This window comes from Bos indicus, chromosome 15 (assembly GCF_029378745.1).
Source record: "Bos indicus isolate NIAB-ARS_2022 breed Sahiwal x Tharparkar chromosome 15, NIAB-ARS_B.indTharparkar_mat_pri_1.0, whole genome shotgun sequence".
Lineage (NCBI taxonomy): Eukaryota > Metazoa > Chordata > Mammalia > Artiodactyla > Bovidae > Bos > Bos indicus.
The window spans coordinates 779,366-799,436 of record NC_091774.1 but is presented as its reverse complement, the minus strand read 5'-3'; the positions used below and the strand labels follow the sequence as shown (position 1 = coordinate 799,436).

General features: G+C 36.5%; 1 protein-coding gene and 1 pseudogene across 1 annotated transcript; one reads left to right on the top strand and one right to left on the bottom strand.

Moving 5' to 3' along the window:
* Positions 1 to 388: 388 nt before the first annotated feature.
* LOC139176134 (olfactory receptor 4A47-like) lies at positions 389 to 2,161 on the bottom strand (annotated as a pseudogene).
* A 16,052-nt stretch (positions 2,162 to 18,213) lies between these two features.
* On the top strand, positions 18,214 to 19,128 carry LOC139187114 (olfactory receptor 4C46-like). The gene has a single exon (XM_070803128.1). The coding sequence runs from the start codon at positions 18,214 to 18,216 to the stop codon at positions 19,126 to 19,128; it is 915 nt and encodes a 304-aa protein (XP_070659229.1).
* The last annotated feature ends 943 nt before the right edge of the window (positions 19,129 to 20,071 follow it).

Sequence of the window (20,071 nt, the reverse complement as noted above, 5' to 3'; positions counted from 1 at the left end):
ATACATTTGTCCAGTTGGCAAAATAACTATGATTTGATTATTTTCGGCCTATATACCTTTTTCATTCAGATTACTTTTGTATTCTTAGCCTCTTTATGCTTAGTATTATACTGTTTGAAACATCACTGTTCTTCAATATTAAGATGTTAAGCTATATAAAAAATAAGATATGAAAATTATCTGACCAATACAAACAAAATATCTACTTCAAATATTTATGTGGGCTGTCTTTGAGTGGAGAGATGTGAATCAAGGTGTTAGGTCTTATTTTTTATTATTGCAAGCTATTAAACCTAAGAAAAAATTTACTACAGTTAAAAAATTATACAAGGCTTTCATGGAAAGAGCAATGTTTCATTGAAAATAGGTGATACACTTTCCTGTTGCCTCATTTTCTTTTATTAGTCCAGAGCATTTTCATGGCATTTTTCATCTCAGCATTTCTCAGAGTATTGATTAGAGAGTTCAACATAGGAGTGATAATTGTGTAATACACAGTCAAGGATTTATCAATTTAACTTCTATGCACAGTACATCATGAGAAATGCTGGACTGGAAGAAACACAAGCTGGAATCAAGATTGCTGGGAGAAATATCAATAACCTCAGATATGCAGATGACACCACCCTTATGGCAGAAAGTGAAGAGGAACTAAAAAGCCTCTTGATGAAAGTGAAAGTGGGGAGTGAAAAAGTTGGCTTAAAACTCAACATTCAGGAAACGAAGATCATGGCATCCAGTCCCATCACTTCATGGGGAATAGATGGGGAAACAGTGTCAGACTTTATTTTTTGGGGCTCCAAAATCACTGCAGATGGTGATTGCAGCCATGAAATTAAAAGATGCTTATTCCTTGGAAGGAAAGTTATGACCAACCTAGATAGCATATTCAAAAGCAGAGACATTACTTTGCCAACAAAGGTCCATCTAGTCAAGGTTATGGTTTTTCCTGTGGTCATATATAGATGTGAGAGTTGGACTGTGAAGAAGGCTGAGCGCCGAAGAATTGATGCTTTTGAACTGTGGTATTGGAGAAGACTCTTGAGAGTCCCTTGGACTGCAAGGAGATCCAACTAGTCCATTTTGAAGGAGATCAGCCCTGGGATTTCTTTGGAAGGAATGATGCTAAAGCTGAAACTCCAATACTTTGGCCACCTCATACGAAGAGTTGACTCATTGGAAAAGACTCTGATGCTGAGAGGGATTGGGGGTAGGAGGAAAAGGGGACGAGAGAGGATGAGATGGCTGGATGGCATCACTGACTCGATGGACGTGAGTTTAAGTGAACTCCAGGAGTTGGTGATGGACAGGGAGGCCTGGCATGCTGCGAATCATGGGGTCACAAAGAGTCGGACACGACTGAGCGACTGAACTGAACTGAAGGTGGAAGGAGGTCTCACATACATAAAAATACAGGGCACAAAAAAGAGGACCACCACAATGATGTGGGAACCACAGGTGGACAAGTCTTTGCACCTCCCTTCCTGACTAAGATTCTTCAGGGAGTGCAGGATGACCCCATAGGAGATGAGTAAGAGCATGAAGATGACCACACAGATCGCCCCATCATTGGCAACCACTGTGAGGCCAATAATGTAGGTGTCAGTGCAAGCAAGTTTCAACAAGGGGTACATGTCACAGATGAAGTGGTCAGTTACATTGGGGCCACAGAAAGGAAGGCTGTAAACAAAGAGAAGTTGAACTACAGCATGTAAAAACCCACCAACCCAGGCTAGGAGAAGAAACATAACACACACTCGCTGACTCATGATGGTCAAATAATGCAAGGGTTTGCAGATGGCCACATAGTGGTCATAGGCCATGACCACCAGGAGTAAAATCTCAGCACCACCAAATAAGTGTCCTATAAAAAGTTGTGTTATGCAAGCTTGGAAGGAAATGGTTTTCTTTTCATAGAGTAAATCTGTGATCATATTTGGCATGACTGTAGTAACAGCATCCATAAATGATAAGTAGCCAAGAAAAAGTACATAGGGGCATCCAGGGTTGTATTGAACACCACAGTCAGGACAATGAGTAGTTTGCCCACCGTGGTCACAATGTGGATGAGCAAGAACACAGCAAATAATATTTTCTGACCCTGGACACTCTGAGTGAGTCCCAAGAGGACAAACTCAGTTACATTTCTCCTTTGTTCCATAGATTTTTCTATATATCATATTTCAGAGCTCAGAACAGAATTGGCTGTAAATATAATTCTTACACATGGCTGCCTGAAAAATTAAAATAATTCATTTACTTATTGAACCAATAGGCAGTATGGTTATTATATTCTAATACTTTCAAAGATTATAATACCAGCCTGATTAAAATATCCTCCCTAACTTCAGCAATATTATAAGGAGGAGGCAAGTGATTAGATAAGTCAGTGAAGTTCTACAGATACTACATCATCTTCTAATGTTTAACATATTAAAAAACAATGCTTAGAGAACATTATCAGTTAAACCTATCAATTTAGACATTTAGAAATACCTGCCCTTTAAAATATCCCCAGATAGAGATATTTGAAGTTGGTTTCCAGGAACACTTGATATTAGAGAAGGTAAGTCTATTCTGGATCTTTATAATTTTAAACTATGTGGAAAAAGGACACATTACAAAATAAATGAATTTCCACAACTAGAACTAGCTTTCAATTTGGAAGCTAATTAAATTGTATATATAGCTAATACCTTACACAAAAATAAAAATTGATTAAAGACTCAATAAAAAAAAAGTAAAGCAAGATTTACTTCATATTTACATTACAGCTAGTAAAGAAGATGATTTTCTCCATTCTTCCGGTAGAAGAATCTTCTTAACAAATCACTGAAATTCCAAACAGATGTCTTAGAATTTTTCCATTATTTTTAAGGATTTAGGAAAAGATACCACAACATCAATAGATATAGGTAGTTACTGGAAATCATTTACATCTTATAAGGTATAATTGGAAATAGTATCTAAAATAGACAAAGATCTCTAAAGAATTAACTAATAAAATATAAATTAAATATAAAATATATGAATTAAAAACAAGCAATTAAAAAAGAACACATCTAAATGGCAAACACACATATGGTTAGATGCTGAAGCTCACCTGTGAAGAGAAAAATAGGAATTGAAGTAACAGCTTGCTTACGACAGTATTACTCTGGGTTCTTTAAAGCCACTTGATCAAGTTCTACAGATGTTATATCATCTTCTAATTTTTAACATGTTAACAATCAATGCTTAGAGAACATTATCATTTGAACTTATCATGAGATTTAGAAGTATCTGTCCTTTAAAATTCCCCCAGATGGATACACTTGAAGTTAGTTTCTAGGTACACTTGATTTTAGAGAAGATAAATCTGTTCTGGATCTTTAAAATTTGAAAGTATTCTAAAAAAGTATTACATAGTAAAACTGATTCCAAAAAATTTTAGCAATAGCAAAGGACTCCTGATTTGGCTGATCATGAGAATCAGATAGGAGAACTTTTAAAGGACTGAATTCTCACCCCACCAGTGTACTGTTGCAAAATGGAAAGCCTAGTTCAGAATCTTGTTTCTCAATACACTTCCTGAGTTACCTGCATAAGGAGAAAGATTTTCAATTGATGTTCTGGGCTCTGGTGCCTTCTTCTTTGTCCTTGAGGCACTGATGCCATCTCTTGGAACACAGAGAGCAAGATACATGCAGCATTACTGCACCTTGAACTGAACATTTTTCATGTTTGTAGAAAATCAGATTTATTTTCAGTCTTTCAGAAAAATATTACTCTTCAAATTGCTGGAATTTTCAGAATGAATCTAAATGTCCTGTTGCCCAAAGAAATTTTATTCTTGATTGTAAGCAGAGATTTAAAATATTTATTGCTGGCAGAATTTCTCCTTTTAAAAAGCAAATGTTAAATCAACATTTTGAGTAGAGAGAAAATTGTAAGTTCTGTGTGAATTCTCAAACAAAAATTGCTCTTTTTGTTTTATAACAATAAAAGTGAAACAGAGAAATAGTATTTACCACATTTTCATTCTCGATCAGTTATACTATTCTGTCTTCATTCAGTATTGCTGAATTTTGGGTTTTCTGAAAGATGGAGAATAATTTTATATACATACTTTATATATATATGTATTTATTATCTTTTTGAGTCCATCATTTTAATTCATGAAGAAGTCAGTCATGTGAGCACTGGTATAGGCTAATACTCTCAGAGGTAAGGGAAAATGTCTGTAAACACTTTATCTACCTTTAAACTACACCACATATAATTAAGGCATTCAATTGGTGCATCTCCAAGAGTGATTCTTTTCTAATTATATTCATTGGGACCTTAATCACAATTTTGACAATAGACTCTACCTCCAGAGATGCCACCAGATCACCGAGCAGATCTAGACTTAGAGAACTCTTTTGGGGAAAAAGCATAAAAGAAAAAATTGAAGTCAAACCACCAAAAGGGAAAAGTCCAATCTAGATAGAAATGAAATATGTAGAAACTTCTCTTTTAAATAATGACCTTCAAAGTCAGTTCAAGTTCATTCTTTGTCTTTGCACATGACATCTGATCTGATTTCCAGAAATGATGAATGGCAACTTCAGAACAAGTCATTTAAAACTTATTTCTGTTGCAGATGAAATTGTCGATAGTCTGTATTTGTGTGAGAGTGAAGAAAGAAAAAAAATTTGTGGGACTCTTCTATTTATCTCAAAGTGCGGCTCATGGAGACTCAGTTCAGCAATATAAACAGCATATGAGTGCTTAGTCACTCAGTTGTGTGTGACTCTTTGCCACCCTTTGGACCATAGCCCATCAGGCTCCTCTCTGTACATGGGATTCTCCAGGCAAGAATACTGGAGCGGGTTGCCATGTCTTTCTCCAGGGGATCTTCCTGGCCCAGGGATCGAACCTATTTCTCTTATGTCTCCTGCAATGGCAGGCAGGTTCTTTACCATTAGTGTCACCTGGGAAGCCACAGAAAATATACATATATATAATTCAATTGGAAGTTTATAACTAAAATATAAAATTTTCCAGATACTTATGAATTAAACAACATATCCAAATTACTAGTGTATAATTTTGAAAAATAAAATTTCAATAGGGATATAATGGCATACATGTATAAAAGATATATATAAGATATTTATGAAGAATATATAAACTATATTCTGTATTATATATATATATATGTGAATTGACTGGAGGCAGCTAAAGAAGTGGTTAGACATTTATAGCTTTAAAGGCAAGTATTAGAAGACAAGATATATTAAGAAATTAACTAAGCTTCATTGTCAGGAAATAAGAAAAAGAAAAAAGTGGTCCAGTTTCATTCTTTTACAAGTGGTTGACCAGATTTCCCAGCACCACTTGTTAAAGAGATTGTCTTTAATCCATTGTATATTCTTGCCTCCTTTGTCGAAGATAAGGTGTCCATATGTGCGTGGATTTATCTCTGGGCTTTCTATTTTATTCCATTGATCAATATTTCTGTCTTTGTGCCAGTACCATACTGTCTTGATAACTGTGGCTTTGTAGTAGAGCCTGAAGTCAGGTAGGTTGATTCCTCCAGTTCCATTCTTCTTTCTCAAGATCGCTTTGGCTATTCGAGGTTTTTTGTATTTCCATACAAATTGTGAAATTATTTTTTCTAGCTCTGTGAAGAATACTGTTGGTAGCTTGATAGGGATTGCATTGAATCTATAAATTGCTTTGGGTAGTATACTCATTTTCACTATATTGATTCTTCCAATCCATGAACATGGTATATTTCTCCATCTATTAGTGTCCTCTTTGATTTCTTTCAAAAGTGTTTTATAGTTTTCTATATATAGGTCTTTAGTTTCTTTAGGTAGATATATTCCTAAGTATTTTATTCTTTCTGTTGCAATGGTGAATGGAATTGTTTCCTTAATTTCTCTCTCTGTTTTCTCATTATTAGTGTATAGGAATGCAAGGGATTTCTGTGTGTTGATTTTATATCCTGCAACTTTACTGTAGTCATTGATTATTTCTAGTAATTTTCTGGTGGACTCTTTAGGGTTTTCTATGTAGAGGATCATGTCATCTGCAAATAGTGAGAGTTTTACTTCTTCTTTTCCAATTTGGATTCCTTTTATTTCTTTTTCTGCTCTGATTGCTGTGGCCAAAACTTCCAAAACTATGTTGAATAGTAATGGTGAAAGTGGGCACCCTTGTCTTGTTCCTGACTTTAGAGGAAATGCTTTCAATTTTTCACCATTGAGGATAATGTTTGCAGTGGGTTTGTCATATATAGCTTTTATTATGTTGAGGTATGTTCCTTCTATTCCTGCTTTCTGGAGAGTTTTTATCATAAATGGATGTTGAATTTTGTCAAAGGCTTTCTCTGCATCTATTGAGATAATCATATGGTTTTTATTTTTCAATTTGTTAATGTGGTGTATTACATTGATTGATTTGCGGATATTGAAGAATCCTTGCATCCCTGGGATAAAGCCCACTTGATCATGGTGTATGATCTTTTTAATGTGTTGTTGGATTCTGATTGCTAGAATTTTGCTGGACCACTTTCTAACACCATACACAAAAATAAACTCAAAATGGATTAAAGATCTAAACATAAGACCAGAAACTATAAAACTCCTAGAGGAGAACATAGGCAAAACACTCTCCGACATACATCACAGCAGGATCCTCTATGACCCACCTCCCAGAATATTGGAAATAAAAGCAAAAATAAACAAATGGGACCTAATTAACCTTAAAAGCTTCTGCACATCAAAGGAAACTATTAGCAAGGTGAAAAGACAGCCTTCAGAATGGGAGAAAATAATAGCAAATGAAGCAACCGACAAACAACTAATCTCAAAAATATTCAAGCAACTCCTACAGCTCAACTCCAGAAAAATAAACGACCCAATCAAAAAATGGGCCAAAGAACTAAATAGACATTTCTCCAAAAAAGACATACAGATGGCTAACAAACACATGAAAAGATGCTCAACATCACTCATTATCAGAGAAATGCAAATCAAAACCACTATGAGGTACCATTTCACACCAGTCAGAATGGCTGCGATCCAAAAGTCTACAAATAATAAATGCTGGAGAGGGTGTGGAGAAAAGGGAACCCTCTTACACTGTTGGTGGGAATGCAAACTAGTACAGCCACTATGGAGAACAGTGTGGAGATTCCTTAAAAAACTGGAAATAGAACTGCCTTATGATCCAGCAACCCCACTGCTGGGCATACACACTGAGGAAACCAGAAGGGAAAGAGACACGTGTACCCCAATGTTCATCGCAGCACTGTTTATAATAGCCAAGACATGGAAGCAACCTAGATGTCCATCAGCAGATGAATGGATAAGAAAGCTGTGGTACATATACACAATGGAGTATTACTCAGCCATTAAAAAGAATACATTTGAATCAGTTCTAATGAGGTGGATGAAACTGGAGCCTATTATACAGAGTGAAGTAAGCCAGAAGGAAAAACATAAATACAGTATTCTAATGCATATATATGGAATTTAGAAAGATGGTAACAATAACCCTGTGTATGAGACAGCAAAAGAGACACTGATGTATAGAACAGTCTTATGGACTCTGTGGGAGAGGGAGAGGGTGGGAAGATTTGGGAGAATGACATTGTAACATGTAAAATATCATGTAAGAAACGAGTTGCCAGTCCAGGTTCGATGCACGATACTGGATGCTTGGGGCTGGTGCACTGGGACGACCCAGAGGGATGGTATGGGGAGGGAGGAGGGAGGAGGGTTCAGGATGGGGAACACATGTATACCTGTGGTGGATTCATTTTGATGTTTGGCAAAACTAATACAATTATGTAAAGTTTAAAAATAAAATAAAATTAAAACCAAAAAAAAAAAAAAAAAAAAAAAGAAAAGCAAAATATACATGGATAATATGGTAAAGTGGAAATAGTAAACATTAGACAGAAATCATTGAAATAAATATTAATTGAAAAATAGGGAAATCTGTGAATGCAGAAATTGCTTCTTTGAAAGTTTGATAAAATTGATAAGCTCCTAGCAAAATGAGTTAAGAGAAAAATAATAGGAAAAACAAAATATCAATTGTTTGAAATTGAATTGAAATTCAATCAATTGAATTTAAAACGAAAGACTGTCCTCACTGCAGATTTTACTAATCTTAGAAAGATGAGAGAAAATATGATAGATGAACTTACGACAATATACTTGCCAATTAAAAGAAAATGGGCTGCTGCTGCTAAGCCGCTTAAGTCGTGTCCGACTCTGTGTGACCCCATAGACAGCAGCCCACCAGGCTCCCCCATCCCTGGGATTCTCCAGGCAAGAACACTGGAGTGAGTTGTCATCTCCTTCTCCAATGCATGAAAGTGAAAAGTGAAAGTGAAGCCGCTCAGTCATGTCCGACCCTCAGCGACCCCATGGACTGCAGCCCACCAGGCTCCTCCATCCTTGGGATTTTCCAGGCAAGAGTACTGGAGTGGGGCGCCATTGCCTTCTCCAAGAAAATGGGCTACTGCTAAGAAAAACACAACTTTCTCAAAACAGTAAGAAAAATAATGAAAAACAGGAATAATCTAATACTCCAGAAAAATGAAATTTCCATGGTGGCTCAGATGGTAAAGCATCTGCCTACAATGTGGGAGACCTGGGTTCAATCCCTGGGTTGGGAAGATCTCCTGGAGAAGGAAATGGCAACCCACTCCAGTATTCTTGCTGGAAAATCCCATGGACAGAGGAGCCTGGTAGGCTACCAGTCCATGGGGTCACAAAGAGTCAGACACAACTGAGACTTCACTTTCTTTCCAGAAAATTAATTCTTATAATCCTTCCCTTCCCAAAATGAAATTCTATTTTCATATAGCTTTGCAAATAAATTATATATTAAAATTAATCAAGAAATAGCACCAATCCTATATTAACACTTTCAGAGATGACCAGAAATTATACTGCCCAAGTTATTTCATGCAGGCAGCATCACTCTTACACCAGAATGAAACAAGGGCATCTCAAGGAAAATAGTGAGATCAATATCTTACATTAACACAGACACAGAATTCTGAACATAATAATAAGTTTGATTCTTTTGAATGTTTTCTTTTTGGATTATTTTCTTTGCTGTTATGGTTTATGAGGCAACTGCAGAGGAGTGCTCAGTCTTGGGCTAATTCTGTCCTACTACTTCTTTCATATTCATGAAAGATCATATTCATGATGCACAGCCTCCATCATATTCAACCCACTGCACAGGCCCTGTGCATTATGAGGTTTTCCAGCTGGTGAAAATAAGTGCTCTTTCTGGTTCAATGTGAGCACCAAGCTATCTTCTCTCTAATCCATCTGGATAAGTCTTTGCCCAGCCTGATGTAGTCTCCTCAAATGCATGAATAATTGAGGGAATGCTATCCAGATCTCCAGCATTTCCTTCCTCAGTCTCTCTGAATCTCTCTCACTGTATCCCAGGTCTATCGGTCTATCATTTGCAATATTCTGTCATCACTGTTCTAGCCGCCTTTGTCTTGTCAGAGCCTCAGCTTCATTTCTTACACTCAGGGGAACCATTCCACTCTACAGGGGAATCTTCCTGACCCAGGGATTGAAACCCAGTGTCCTGCATTGCAAGCTGATTCTTTACCATCCGAGCCACCAGGGAGGCCCTGACTGTGATAAGTTTGGAATGCTACTCAGTAATGAAATGAACTACTGACAAACAGTAATCTGTATAAATGTCAAATGCATTCTACTGGGCACAAGAAGAGATATTTAAAAGACTAGATATTAGAAATGATCTCACATATAGAAAATCCAAAAATTACATCAAAAATTATTAGAACTAATAGATAAATTCAAGAAGCTTGCAGGATAAAAAATCTACAAAAATTAGCTACATTTTCATATACTAACAATGATTATCAGAAATAATTTTAATTTTGTATATAATCCCATATACACTAGCATCAGAAAGAATAAAATACTTAGGTATTCATGTGAAGTGATGGTTTGCATAAATCAACTTGATTTTTGTAATCATATCACAGTGTATTTGTATATAAAAAACTGATTTAACACTTATAAACCTTAGATCATGGCATCCAGTCCCATTTAGTTCAGTTCAGTCATTCAGTCGTGTCCAACTCTTTGCGACCCCATGAATCGCAGCACACCAGGCCTCCCTGTCCATCACCAACTGCCGGAGCTCACTCAGACTCACATCCATCGAGTCAGTGATGCCATCCAGCCATCTCATCCTCTGTCGTCCCCTTCTCCTCCTGACCCCAATCCCTCTCAGCATCAGAGTCTTTTCCAATGAGTCAACTCTTCACATGAGGTGGCCAAAATACTGGAGTTTCAGCTTTAGCATCATTCCTTCCAAAGAAATCCCAGGGCTGATCTCCTTCAGAATGGACTGGTTGGATCTCCTTACAGTCCAAGGGACGCTCAAGAGTCTTCTTCAACACCACAGTTCAAAAGCATCAATTCTTCAGCGCTCAGCTTTCTTTATAGTTCAACTCTCACATCCATACATGACTACTGGAAAAACCATAGCCTTGACTAGATGGACCTTTTTTGACAAAGTAATGTCTCTGCTTTTTATATGCTGTCTAGGTTGGTCATAACTTTCCTGCCAAGGAATAAGCATCTTTTAATTTCATGGCTGCAATCACCATCTGCAGTGATTTTGGAGCCCCCAAAAATAAAGTCAGCCACTATTTGCACTGTTTCCCCATCTATTTGCTATGAAGTGATGAGACCAGAGGCCATGATCATAGTTTTCTGAATGTTGAGGTTTAAGCCAACTTTTTCACTCTCCTCTTTCACATTCATCAAGAGGCTTTTTAGTTCTTCTTCACTTTCTGCTATAAGGATGTTGTCACCTGCATATCTGAGTTTATTGATATTTCTCCCATCAATCTTGATTCCAGCTTGTGCTTCCTCCAGCCCAGCATTTCTCATGATGTACTCTGCATAGAAGTTAATAAGCAGGGTGACTGTGTACAGCCTTGATGTACTTGTTTTCTTATTTGGAAACAGTCTGTTGTTCCATGTTCAGTTCTAACTGTTTCTTCCTGGCCTGCATACAGGTTTCTCAAGATACAGGTCAGGTGGCCTGGTATTCCCATGTCTTTCAGAATTTTGCACAGTTTATTGTGATCCACACAGTCAAAGGCTTTGGCATAGTCAATAAAGCAAAAATAGATGTTTTTTTTTTTTATTGAAAAAAAAACAAAACAAAACTGGAACTCTCTTGCTTTTTTGATGATCCAGCAGATGTTGGCAATTTGATCTCTGGTTCCTCTGCCTTGTCTAAAACCAGCTTGAACATCTGGATGTTCATGATTCATGTATTGCTGAAGCGTGGCTTGGAGAATTTTGAGCATTATTTTACTAGCGTGTGAGATGAGTGCAATTGTGTGGTAGTTTGAGCATTCCTTGTCATTTCCTTTCTTCAGGATTGGATTGAAAACTGACCTTTTCCAGTCCTGTTACCACTACTGACTTTTCCAAATTTGCTGACATATTGAGTGCAACACGTTCACAGCATCATCTTTTAAGATTTGAAATAGCTCAACTGGAATGCCATCACCTTCGCTAGCTTTGTTTGCAGTGATTCTTCCTCAGGCCCACTTGACTTCACATTCCAGGATGTCTATCTTTAGGTGAGATTACTACAAACAATTTTATGCCAATAAAATAAACAACTTAGAAGAAATGGACAAATTCCTAGAAATGCACAATCCTGCAAGACTGAACCAGGAAAAAAGACAAGAAATATGAAAATATCAATTACCAGTAATTAAATTAAATCAGTAATTTAAAAAAATTAAAGCTTTGGTGTTTCAGTGGTTAAGAATCTGCCTTCATAGAAAGAGACTGGGGTTTGATTATTGGGTTGAGAATATCCCCTCAAGGAGAAAGTGGCAACCCACTCCAGTATTCTTGCCTGAAGAATTCCATGGACAGAGGAGCCTGGGAGGCTACAGTTCATAGGGTCACCAAGAGTCAGACATAACTGAGCAACTAACACACACTTTCAATTAAAAGTAAAAAAGTCCAGGACCAGATTACTTCACAGGTAAGTTGTACCAAATATTTAGTGAAGAGTTAGTACCTGTCTTTCTGAAACTATTTCAAAAAATTAACAGAGAAAGGGGTGGTTCTGAACTCACTCTATGAGGCCCACATCACCCAAAACCAGACAAAAATATCACTAAAAAAGGAGAAAATTACAGGCCAATATACTGATGAACCTAGATGCAAAATTCTTCAACAAGATATCAGCAACTAAATTCAATATAAGTCTAAAGGATCATACACCATGATCAAATAGGAGTTATCCCAGAGATATAAGGATTGTTCAATATCAGCAAAGCAGTCAATGTGATATACCATGTTAACAAATTGAGGACTAAAAATCATTTAATCACCTTAATATAGGCAAAGAAAGCTTTTGACAAAGCTCTTCACCCATTTGTGACAAAAACTCTTCAGAAAGTGGGAACAGAGGAAACAAATCTCAATGTAATACAGGCCATTCATGATATTCCCACAGCTAACATTATACTCAGTGTATAATGTTATACACAGAAATTATTTCCTCTAAGATAAGGAAAAGAGACAAGGATGTTCACTCTTGCCACATTTATTATTTGCTGGAAATTCTACCCATAGCAATCAGAGAAAAGAAATAAAAGAAATCCAAATTAGAAAGGAAGAACTAAAACTGTCACTGAATCTGATATGACAATATATATAGAAAAATTTTGAAAACCTACTAGAGCTCATCAATGAATTTGGTCAAGTTTCAGCATACAAAATTAATATACAGAAATCTGTTGCATTTCTTCAACACACTAGCAACAAATCATCAGAATTAGAAATTAAGAGAACAATCCAATTTACAATTACTTGATAAAGAATAAAATATCAAGGAATAAATTTAATTAAGGAGGTAAAAGATCTGGACTTGGTAAGCTGTAATAGACTGATGAAAGAAACTGCAAACTATACAGATACATGTAAATATATATCATGTTCATGAACTAGAAGAATTAATATTATTAAAATCACAATACTATTCAAGGCAATCTACAGGTTCAATGAAATGTCTTCCAAAATACCACTGCTATTTTTCACAGAACTAGGATAAATAGTTTAAAATTTATATGAAAATGTAAATACCCTGAATAGCCAGAACAGTCTTGAGAAAGAACAATGTAGAAGTAGCACACTCCCTGATTTCAAATTATACTACAAACCTATAGTAATCAAACAGTATGACTTAAACATAAAAGCATATACCATTATCAATGAAACAAACTAGAGAGCCCAAAAAAGGACCTACAGTTATATGATCAGTTAATCCATGACAAAGGAGGCAAGGGGAAAAGACAATCTCTTCAATAAACAATGTTGGAAAAACTGGAAAGCTACAAGATGGATCAAATTAACCACTCTCTCACACCATGAACAAAAATAAATTCTAAATGGATTAAATACTTGGATATAAGACCTGGAATGATAAAACTCCTAGAAGAAAATATAAACTGTACACTATTTGACATTGATCTTATCAATAATTTTTGGATATGTTTCCTTTGGCAAAAGAAACAAAAGGAAAGTTAAACAGATGAGGATACATTAAAGTAAAAACCTTTTGCACAGTGAAGGAAACTATCAACAAACCAAAAGGCCTACTCAGTTCAGTTCAGTTCATTTCAGTCGCTCAGTCGTGTTCGACTCTTTGTGACTCCATGAATCACAGCACGCCAGGCCTCCCTGTCCATCACCAACTCCCAGAGTACACTCAGACTCACATCCATCGAGTCAGTGATGCCATCCAGCCAGCTCATCCTCTATCGTCCCCTTTTCCTCCTGTCCCCAATCCCTCCCAGCATCAGTCTTTTCCAATGAGTCAACTCTTCCCATGAAGTGGCCAAAGTACTGGAGTTTCAACTTTAGCCTCATTCCTTCCAAAGAATACCCAGGGTTGATCTCCTTTAAAATGGACTGGCTGGATCTCCTTGTAGTCCAAAGGCCTACTAAGTGAGAGAATATATTTGCAAACAATATATTTGATAAGAGGTTAATATCCACAATATTAAAAAAAAAAAAAAAACTCATACAACTCATACATCAAGAAAACAAACATTCCGGTTTTTACCAAATGAGGAGAGCACCTGAATAGACATTTTTCCAAAGAAGACATAGTCATTCACATTCAATCAGGAAACACATATGCACTCTATGTTCATTGCAGCATTATTTATAATAGCCAAGACATAGAAGAACCCCAAGTAAATTAGTAACAGTATAAGTCGTGAACATATAAAATAGTTGATTGTGGCAATTACTTAACAAGGTATATTGTTGTTGCTGTTCAGTTGCTAAGTCGTGTCCAACTCTTTACAGCCCCAAGGACTGCAGCACACCAGGCTTCTGTGCCCTTCACTATGTCCAGGAGTTTGCTCAAACTCATGTCCATTAAGTTGATGATGCTATGCAACCATCTTATCCTCTGTCACCCCCATCTCCTCCTGCCCACACTCTTTCCCAGCATGAGGGTCTTTTCCAGTAAGTAGGCTCTTCATATCAGTTGGCCAAAGTATTGGAGCTTTAGCTTCAGCAGTAGTCCTTCCAATGAATATTCAGGGATGATTTCCTTTAGTACTGACAGGTTTGATTTCCTTGCTGTCCAAGGGACTCTTACAAGTCATCTTTGAATACTTATATCAAAATATCATTATATACCTTCACACACACAATTTTATTTCTCCGTGATACTTCAAAAAATGAGGCAGAGAGAGAAAAACAGTTTCAGATTCAAGAACTTCAAATGATTCTCATTAATTTTGTACCCTCATTGATCTGGATCTCAAGGAATTGGCTGTAGTTTCCAATAAGGATTTAGTATTCACAACAAAATAGGAACTCTTCCATGACTTGATTCAATGAGAAAATTACATCACAGGTCCACACACTGGGGTTGTGCCCCCTTGTTATTACATGATGCTCATTTTTCTTAACAATCCAGGTTCAGGCAAAGGGACTCCCATAAACTTAGTTTCCGGTGTAGAGAATTTAATTGTTTGCTAAAGAATGGGTGAATCTCTAATATGTCACTCCTGAATAGCTGCTTCTAAGGCAAAGCCTTTCCATCAGAGATAATTCTTCAGAGAGAAAGCAACAACTGCAAGACAAGGTCCCTGAACCTTAGGGAAATCTCTGTAAACAGCAATAAAGGACAAGGTGAAAATGACTGGTCTTGTAGCTCACTTCTCCAAAGCAAGATTCATCATGAGCACAGTGAACTGTTTGAATATGCTTTCTCCACACTCTCTGCCTCTTGCCCTGTGGGACCAGAGAGATTTGTTTAAGATCACTTTTCCATAGTGTTTTAACTGAATCTCTTCTAAATTCAAACAAGTGAACCGATTTCAACAGATCTTGAATAAATTTTGAGGCTTTAAGCTAGGTGGAAATGTTTTGATTTCTAAGAAGGCTTCCATTTTTTAAACAGATTTATTGAGGTATAATCAATATTCCTAAAAAAGTACATATATTGAAGATATACAATTTCTTAACAATTGCTCATTTCACAGTTGTGTGAATAGGCTCTGCTCAAGTGTGACATTTTTCATAATGAAAGTTACTTATTATACGAATCAGTCAGTTTAATATAGGATTTTTTTTCTGGGCACCTCAAACATCACTAAAATCATCTAAGAGTGCTGAGGTAAGTTTTTCAATAGTACCAATATTTATTATAGATTATTACTTGCCATGTATAATATTCATTATTTTTCAGCACTTTTCAGATATGGTCATAGAATATTTCATCTTCATTCCAATTTTTCAAAAGGTAGCTTGTGATATTATTAACTTAATTTGAAAGCTGGATATTTTAGAGGTTAAACAAATTGTAGGCTCCCAGCTCTCTGACATTGTGATCTAGGCTTTGTCATGAGACTTCTCTTTTAGTAAGCAAAACTATTGATGAGGATTAAAACAAAATTTAAATACATTTCACATATATAAAAGAGTAAATTACAAATATTAGTGACATAAATCATCATCAGTTTCATCAAACACAAATATGGAGGTTCTCGTGAGAAAAATTGCTAAGGATGAGATGAGTCTCCATTGTGTCTTTGAGAGTAAAATTGGTGGTGATTCTTCTGGAGCTCATTGCACAGTTAAACAGTTCTCTGCATTATTTCTCCAATTGTTAATTCTTCCTATCCCACAGGTGCATACACAGTTACAGAAGTAACTAAAAGCTCTTTTTTTGCATCCATGCACCATTGCATCTGTGGACATGTTCATACATATTCCCTCAATCATCATGATGATCTATGAGGTGGGTATCATTATTATAAATTTCTAGCTGAGAAAAACAAGGTGACAAAGAAATGTACCTTAGATGAAAGAGGTTGCATTCAGAAGAACCAGGATTTGAATCAGGTTTTTCTGATGCTCAAACAATATTTATTTTTTAACATTTCGCAGAGAAATCTGGGGTCCCAGTCTTTGGAGTGGAAGAATGGAGAGTTAGGCCTGAGGGAAAAGTCAATATGGAAGGACCAATCAATGAATGCAATATCACATTTTACTTATTTTTTGAGAGTTCAAAGATGTCATCGTGTGTGTGTGTGTGTGAGCTAATGAAATAATTCTGTATAAACTTGCTTCTGAAGTAGTATTAAAGTAATTTGAATTATTATCAAAATGAGATTACTAGCTCAACATTGTCTATCATAACTTAACAATGTTGGGTATAGGTTAAAATTTTGAAGAGAAAATTAATAAATAAGATTAACCTGAGACTTAATGTTGGCCCTGCCCATTGTTAACCACTTGGTGGTGGACAGAATCCTAAATTTCTCTATGCTTCTCTTTCCTAATGTATAAAATCAGTATAAAAATGATAGTAGTGAGGATCTTTTAAGTTTGGACTGAGGGTTACATGTCTGCATAAGCACTTAAAACCACAGTAAGTGTGCAGTTTTAGTGTAAGCATTATTATTACAACTGCTAACATTAGTCTATGACATTGCTTCTTCACCTGCAGAATGGATGATACGATACCAACCGCACAGGTTGTTATTGCTAAGAAAAGGAAGTGAGGGTATGAAACATGTGCTACTACACCATGCACACAGAAATCATTCATTCTTGTTGCTGTTTAGTCACTCTTTACAACCCCATGGTCTGTAGCCTGACAGTTTCCTCTGTCCAGGTGATTTACAGGTAAGAATATGATAATGGGTTGCCATTTCCTTCTCTAGGAGATCTTTCCAAATCTTCCCAGGGACTGAACATGGGATTGTCTCCTTCATTAGCAGGAAGATTTTTTACCACTAACCTACTAAGCTACCCAATCATTCATGGGCTTCGCTGGTGGCTCAGTGGTTGAGTATCTGCCTGCAATGCAGGAGACCTGGGTTTGGTACTTGGTTTGGGAAGATTCCCCTGGAGAAGGAAATTTCAACCCACCCCAGTATTCTTGAGTAGAGAATTTCAAGAACAGAGGAGCCTGGCAGGCTACAGTCCATGGGTTTGCAAAGAGTTGGACATGACTGAGTGACTAACTTATAAGACTTATATTATTGCTAAGTGATTAGATTTAGTCAACATGCATTATAAATACTTTTAATTAGATCTTGTATTCATTTTTTTAATATTCCCATCACCATCTTCCTGTTACTCCTTTTCCAACTCTTATAAGAAGCTTCTGTTGTTTCTGTCTCCATCTTTCATCCCTTTAGTGAAACTCAGCCAGCTTCATCTAAGATACATAAAGATCTTTACTAGAATAACATACAAGATTCCCTCTTGATCAAATTCCTTCCATCCCTCTACTCATATTAACAACCTTCCAAAATTTCCCGTTTATTAGAGAGTAAAAAGAAACTTCCTAAACTTTCTATTCATGGGTTTTATGTCCATTTTCTGACTCCTTTCAGACATATCTGCCATTATTTGGGAAATCTACTTCAGTTTAGTAGTAACTTGAGATATCTCAGAAGATAAAGCTCTCCCTCATGTGGTTACAGGAGTAATCTTAAAATCTTAGAATGTTTTATTTGTCAAATAAACTCAAAAGAATCCACACTCATTGTATCCTGGGCATTTATCACTTATTGGAATGGAGTGTAATAAATTCAAAGTTGCATGAATGAAAATTGCGGTTTTCTTTAAGGTAATGAAATGAACCGTTATGAAACACATGGAGAACAGGAACATGACAGAGTTTGTTCTACTGGGGCTCACAGAGAATCCAAAGATGCAGAAAATTGTATTTGCTATGTTTCTGGTCATCTACCTCACCACTGTGGTAGCAAATGTGCTCATTGTGGTCACTATAAATGTCAGTTCATCACTGAGGTCTCCCATGTACTTTGTCCTGGCCCATCTCTCCTTTGTTGATGCCTGCTATTCCTCTGTAAGTACCCCCAAACTGATTGCAGATTCACGGTATGAAAAGAAGACTATCCTATTTAATGGTTGCATGACCCAAATCTTTGGGGAACATTTCTTTGGAGGTGCTGAGATAATCCTGCTCACTGTGATGGCCTATGACTGCTATGTGGCCATCTACAAGCCCTTGCACTATACAACCATCATGAACTGGTGGGTGTGTGGGCTCCTAGTGGGAGTGGCATGGGTGGGAGGCTTTCTTCATGGATTCATACAGATCCTCTTTATTTTCCACTTACCCTTCTGTGGCTCAAATGTCATAAATCACTTTATGTGTGATCTGAACCCTTTGCTCAAACTTGCTTGCACTGATACAAACACTCTAGGGCTCTTTGTTGCTGCCAACAGTGGTTTAATCTGTCTGTTAAACTTCTTTCTCTTGCTTGTCTCCTATGTGGCCATCCTTTACTCCCCAAAGACCTACAGTTTGGAGGCAGGACACAAAGCCCTCTCCACCTGCATCTCCCACGTCACAGTGGTTGTCTTATTCTTTGTGCCCTGCACATTTGTGTACATGAGACCTGCAGCTACTTTACCTATTGATAAAGCAGTTGCTGTATTCCACACTATGATAACTCCCATGTTAAATCCCTTAATTTATACCTTGAGAAATGACCAGATGAAAAATGCCATTAAGAAATTATGCAGTAGGAAAGTTATTTAAGCTGACAGATAAATGTACCTAGAACTCAACACTGATTAGTGTTAGTCGCTCGGTTGTGTCTGACTCTTTGTGACACCATGGACTATGTAGCCCACCAGGCAAATGTCAAAATGACATGTTGGATGAGCTCAGTAAGAACTACTTAAGGGATAAAGAAATTAACTACATAAAATTATAGTATTTTTCATTGAATGGAACAGAAATAGCTGCACAAAAGGAGAAAAATATAACCCAGTACAATTTATTTCATACATAGAAAATTCTACCAAATTGACATTAAGTTTTACAACAGCAACCATGAATGTGAATTCATAGACTTTCTTTCTAATAAAATTTTTAAAATGCTAAGTAGTTTGGTTTTGAGCAGTAATCTTTACAGGAATCCTAAGAAGCAGGAAAGTGAGGAAATATGCAGAAAGGGTAAGATATTAAAACAGACATACTGAAGAGACAGTAATAAGAATATGATTGATTTTCCAGACCATAATCTTGATTGCACTCTCCTGTAATTATGATGGAAAGGTAATATAATTAATAGTTGCTCAGCTGGTAGAGAATCTGTCTGAAATGTGAGAGACCTGGGTTCAATCACTGGGTTGAGAAGATACCCTGGAGAAGGGAATGGCTACCCAATCCAGTATTCTGGCCACAATATACCAGTATAATACCCTCTAGATCCATTCCTATTGTCACAAATGGCAAGATTTAATTATTTTTCTTTTTGCATTAATTTTCACTAGTAACTCTATATACCATTGTTGACAGTGGTATGTTGACTGTCACATTATATAGTATATACTTATTTCATAGCTATAAAGGCAATGCATCATTGAACTTCTGTAACAGTTGAATGAAGATTGCACAATTTTTCCCTATTTTATTGTAGGTTTCAGAATGTCTAGTACTGCTCATGACACCACCTTAGGTTGAAAAACAATCATAA

What these genes read in the sequence shown, in the direction of transcription:
- LOC139187114 (XM_070803128.1), top strand. Translation starts at nt 18,214, where the DNA reads ATGGAGAACAGGAACATGACAGAGTTTGTTCTACTGGGGCTCACAGAG.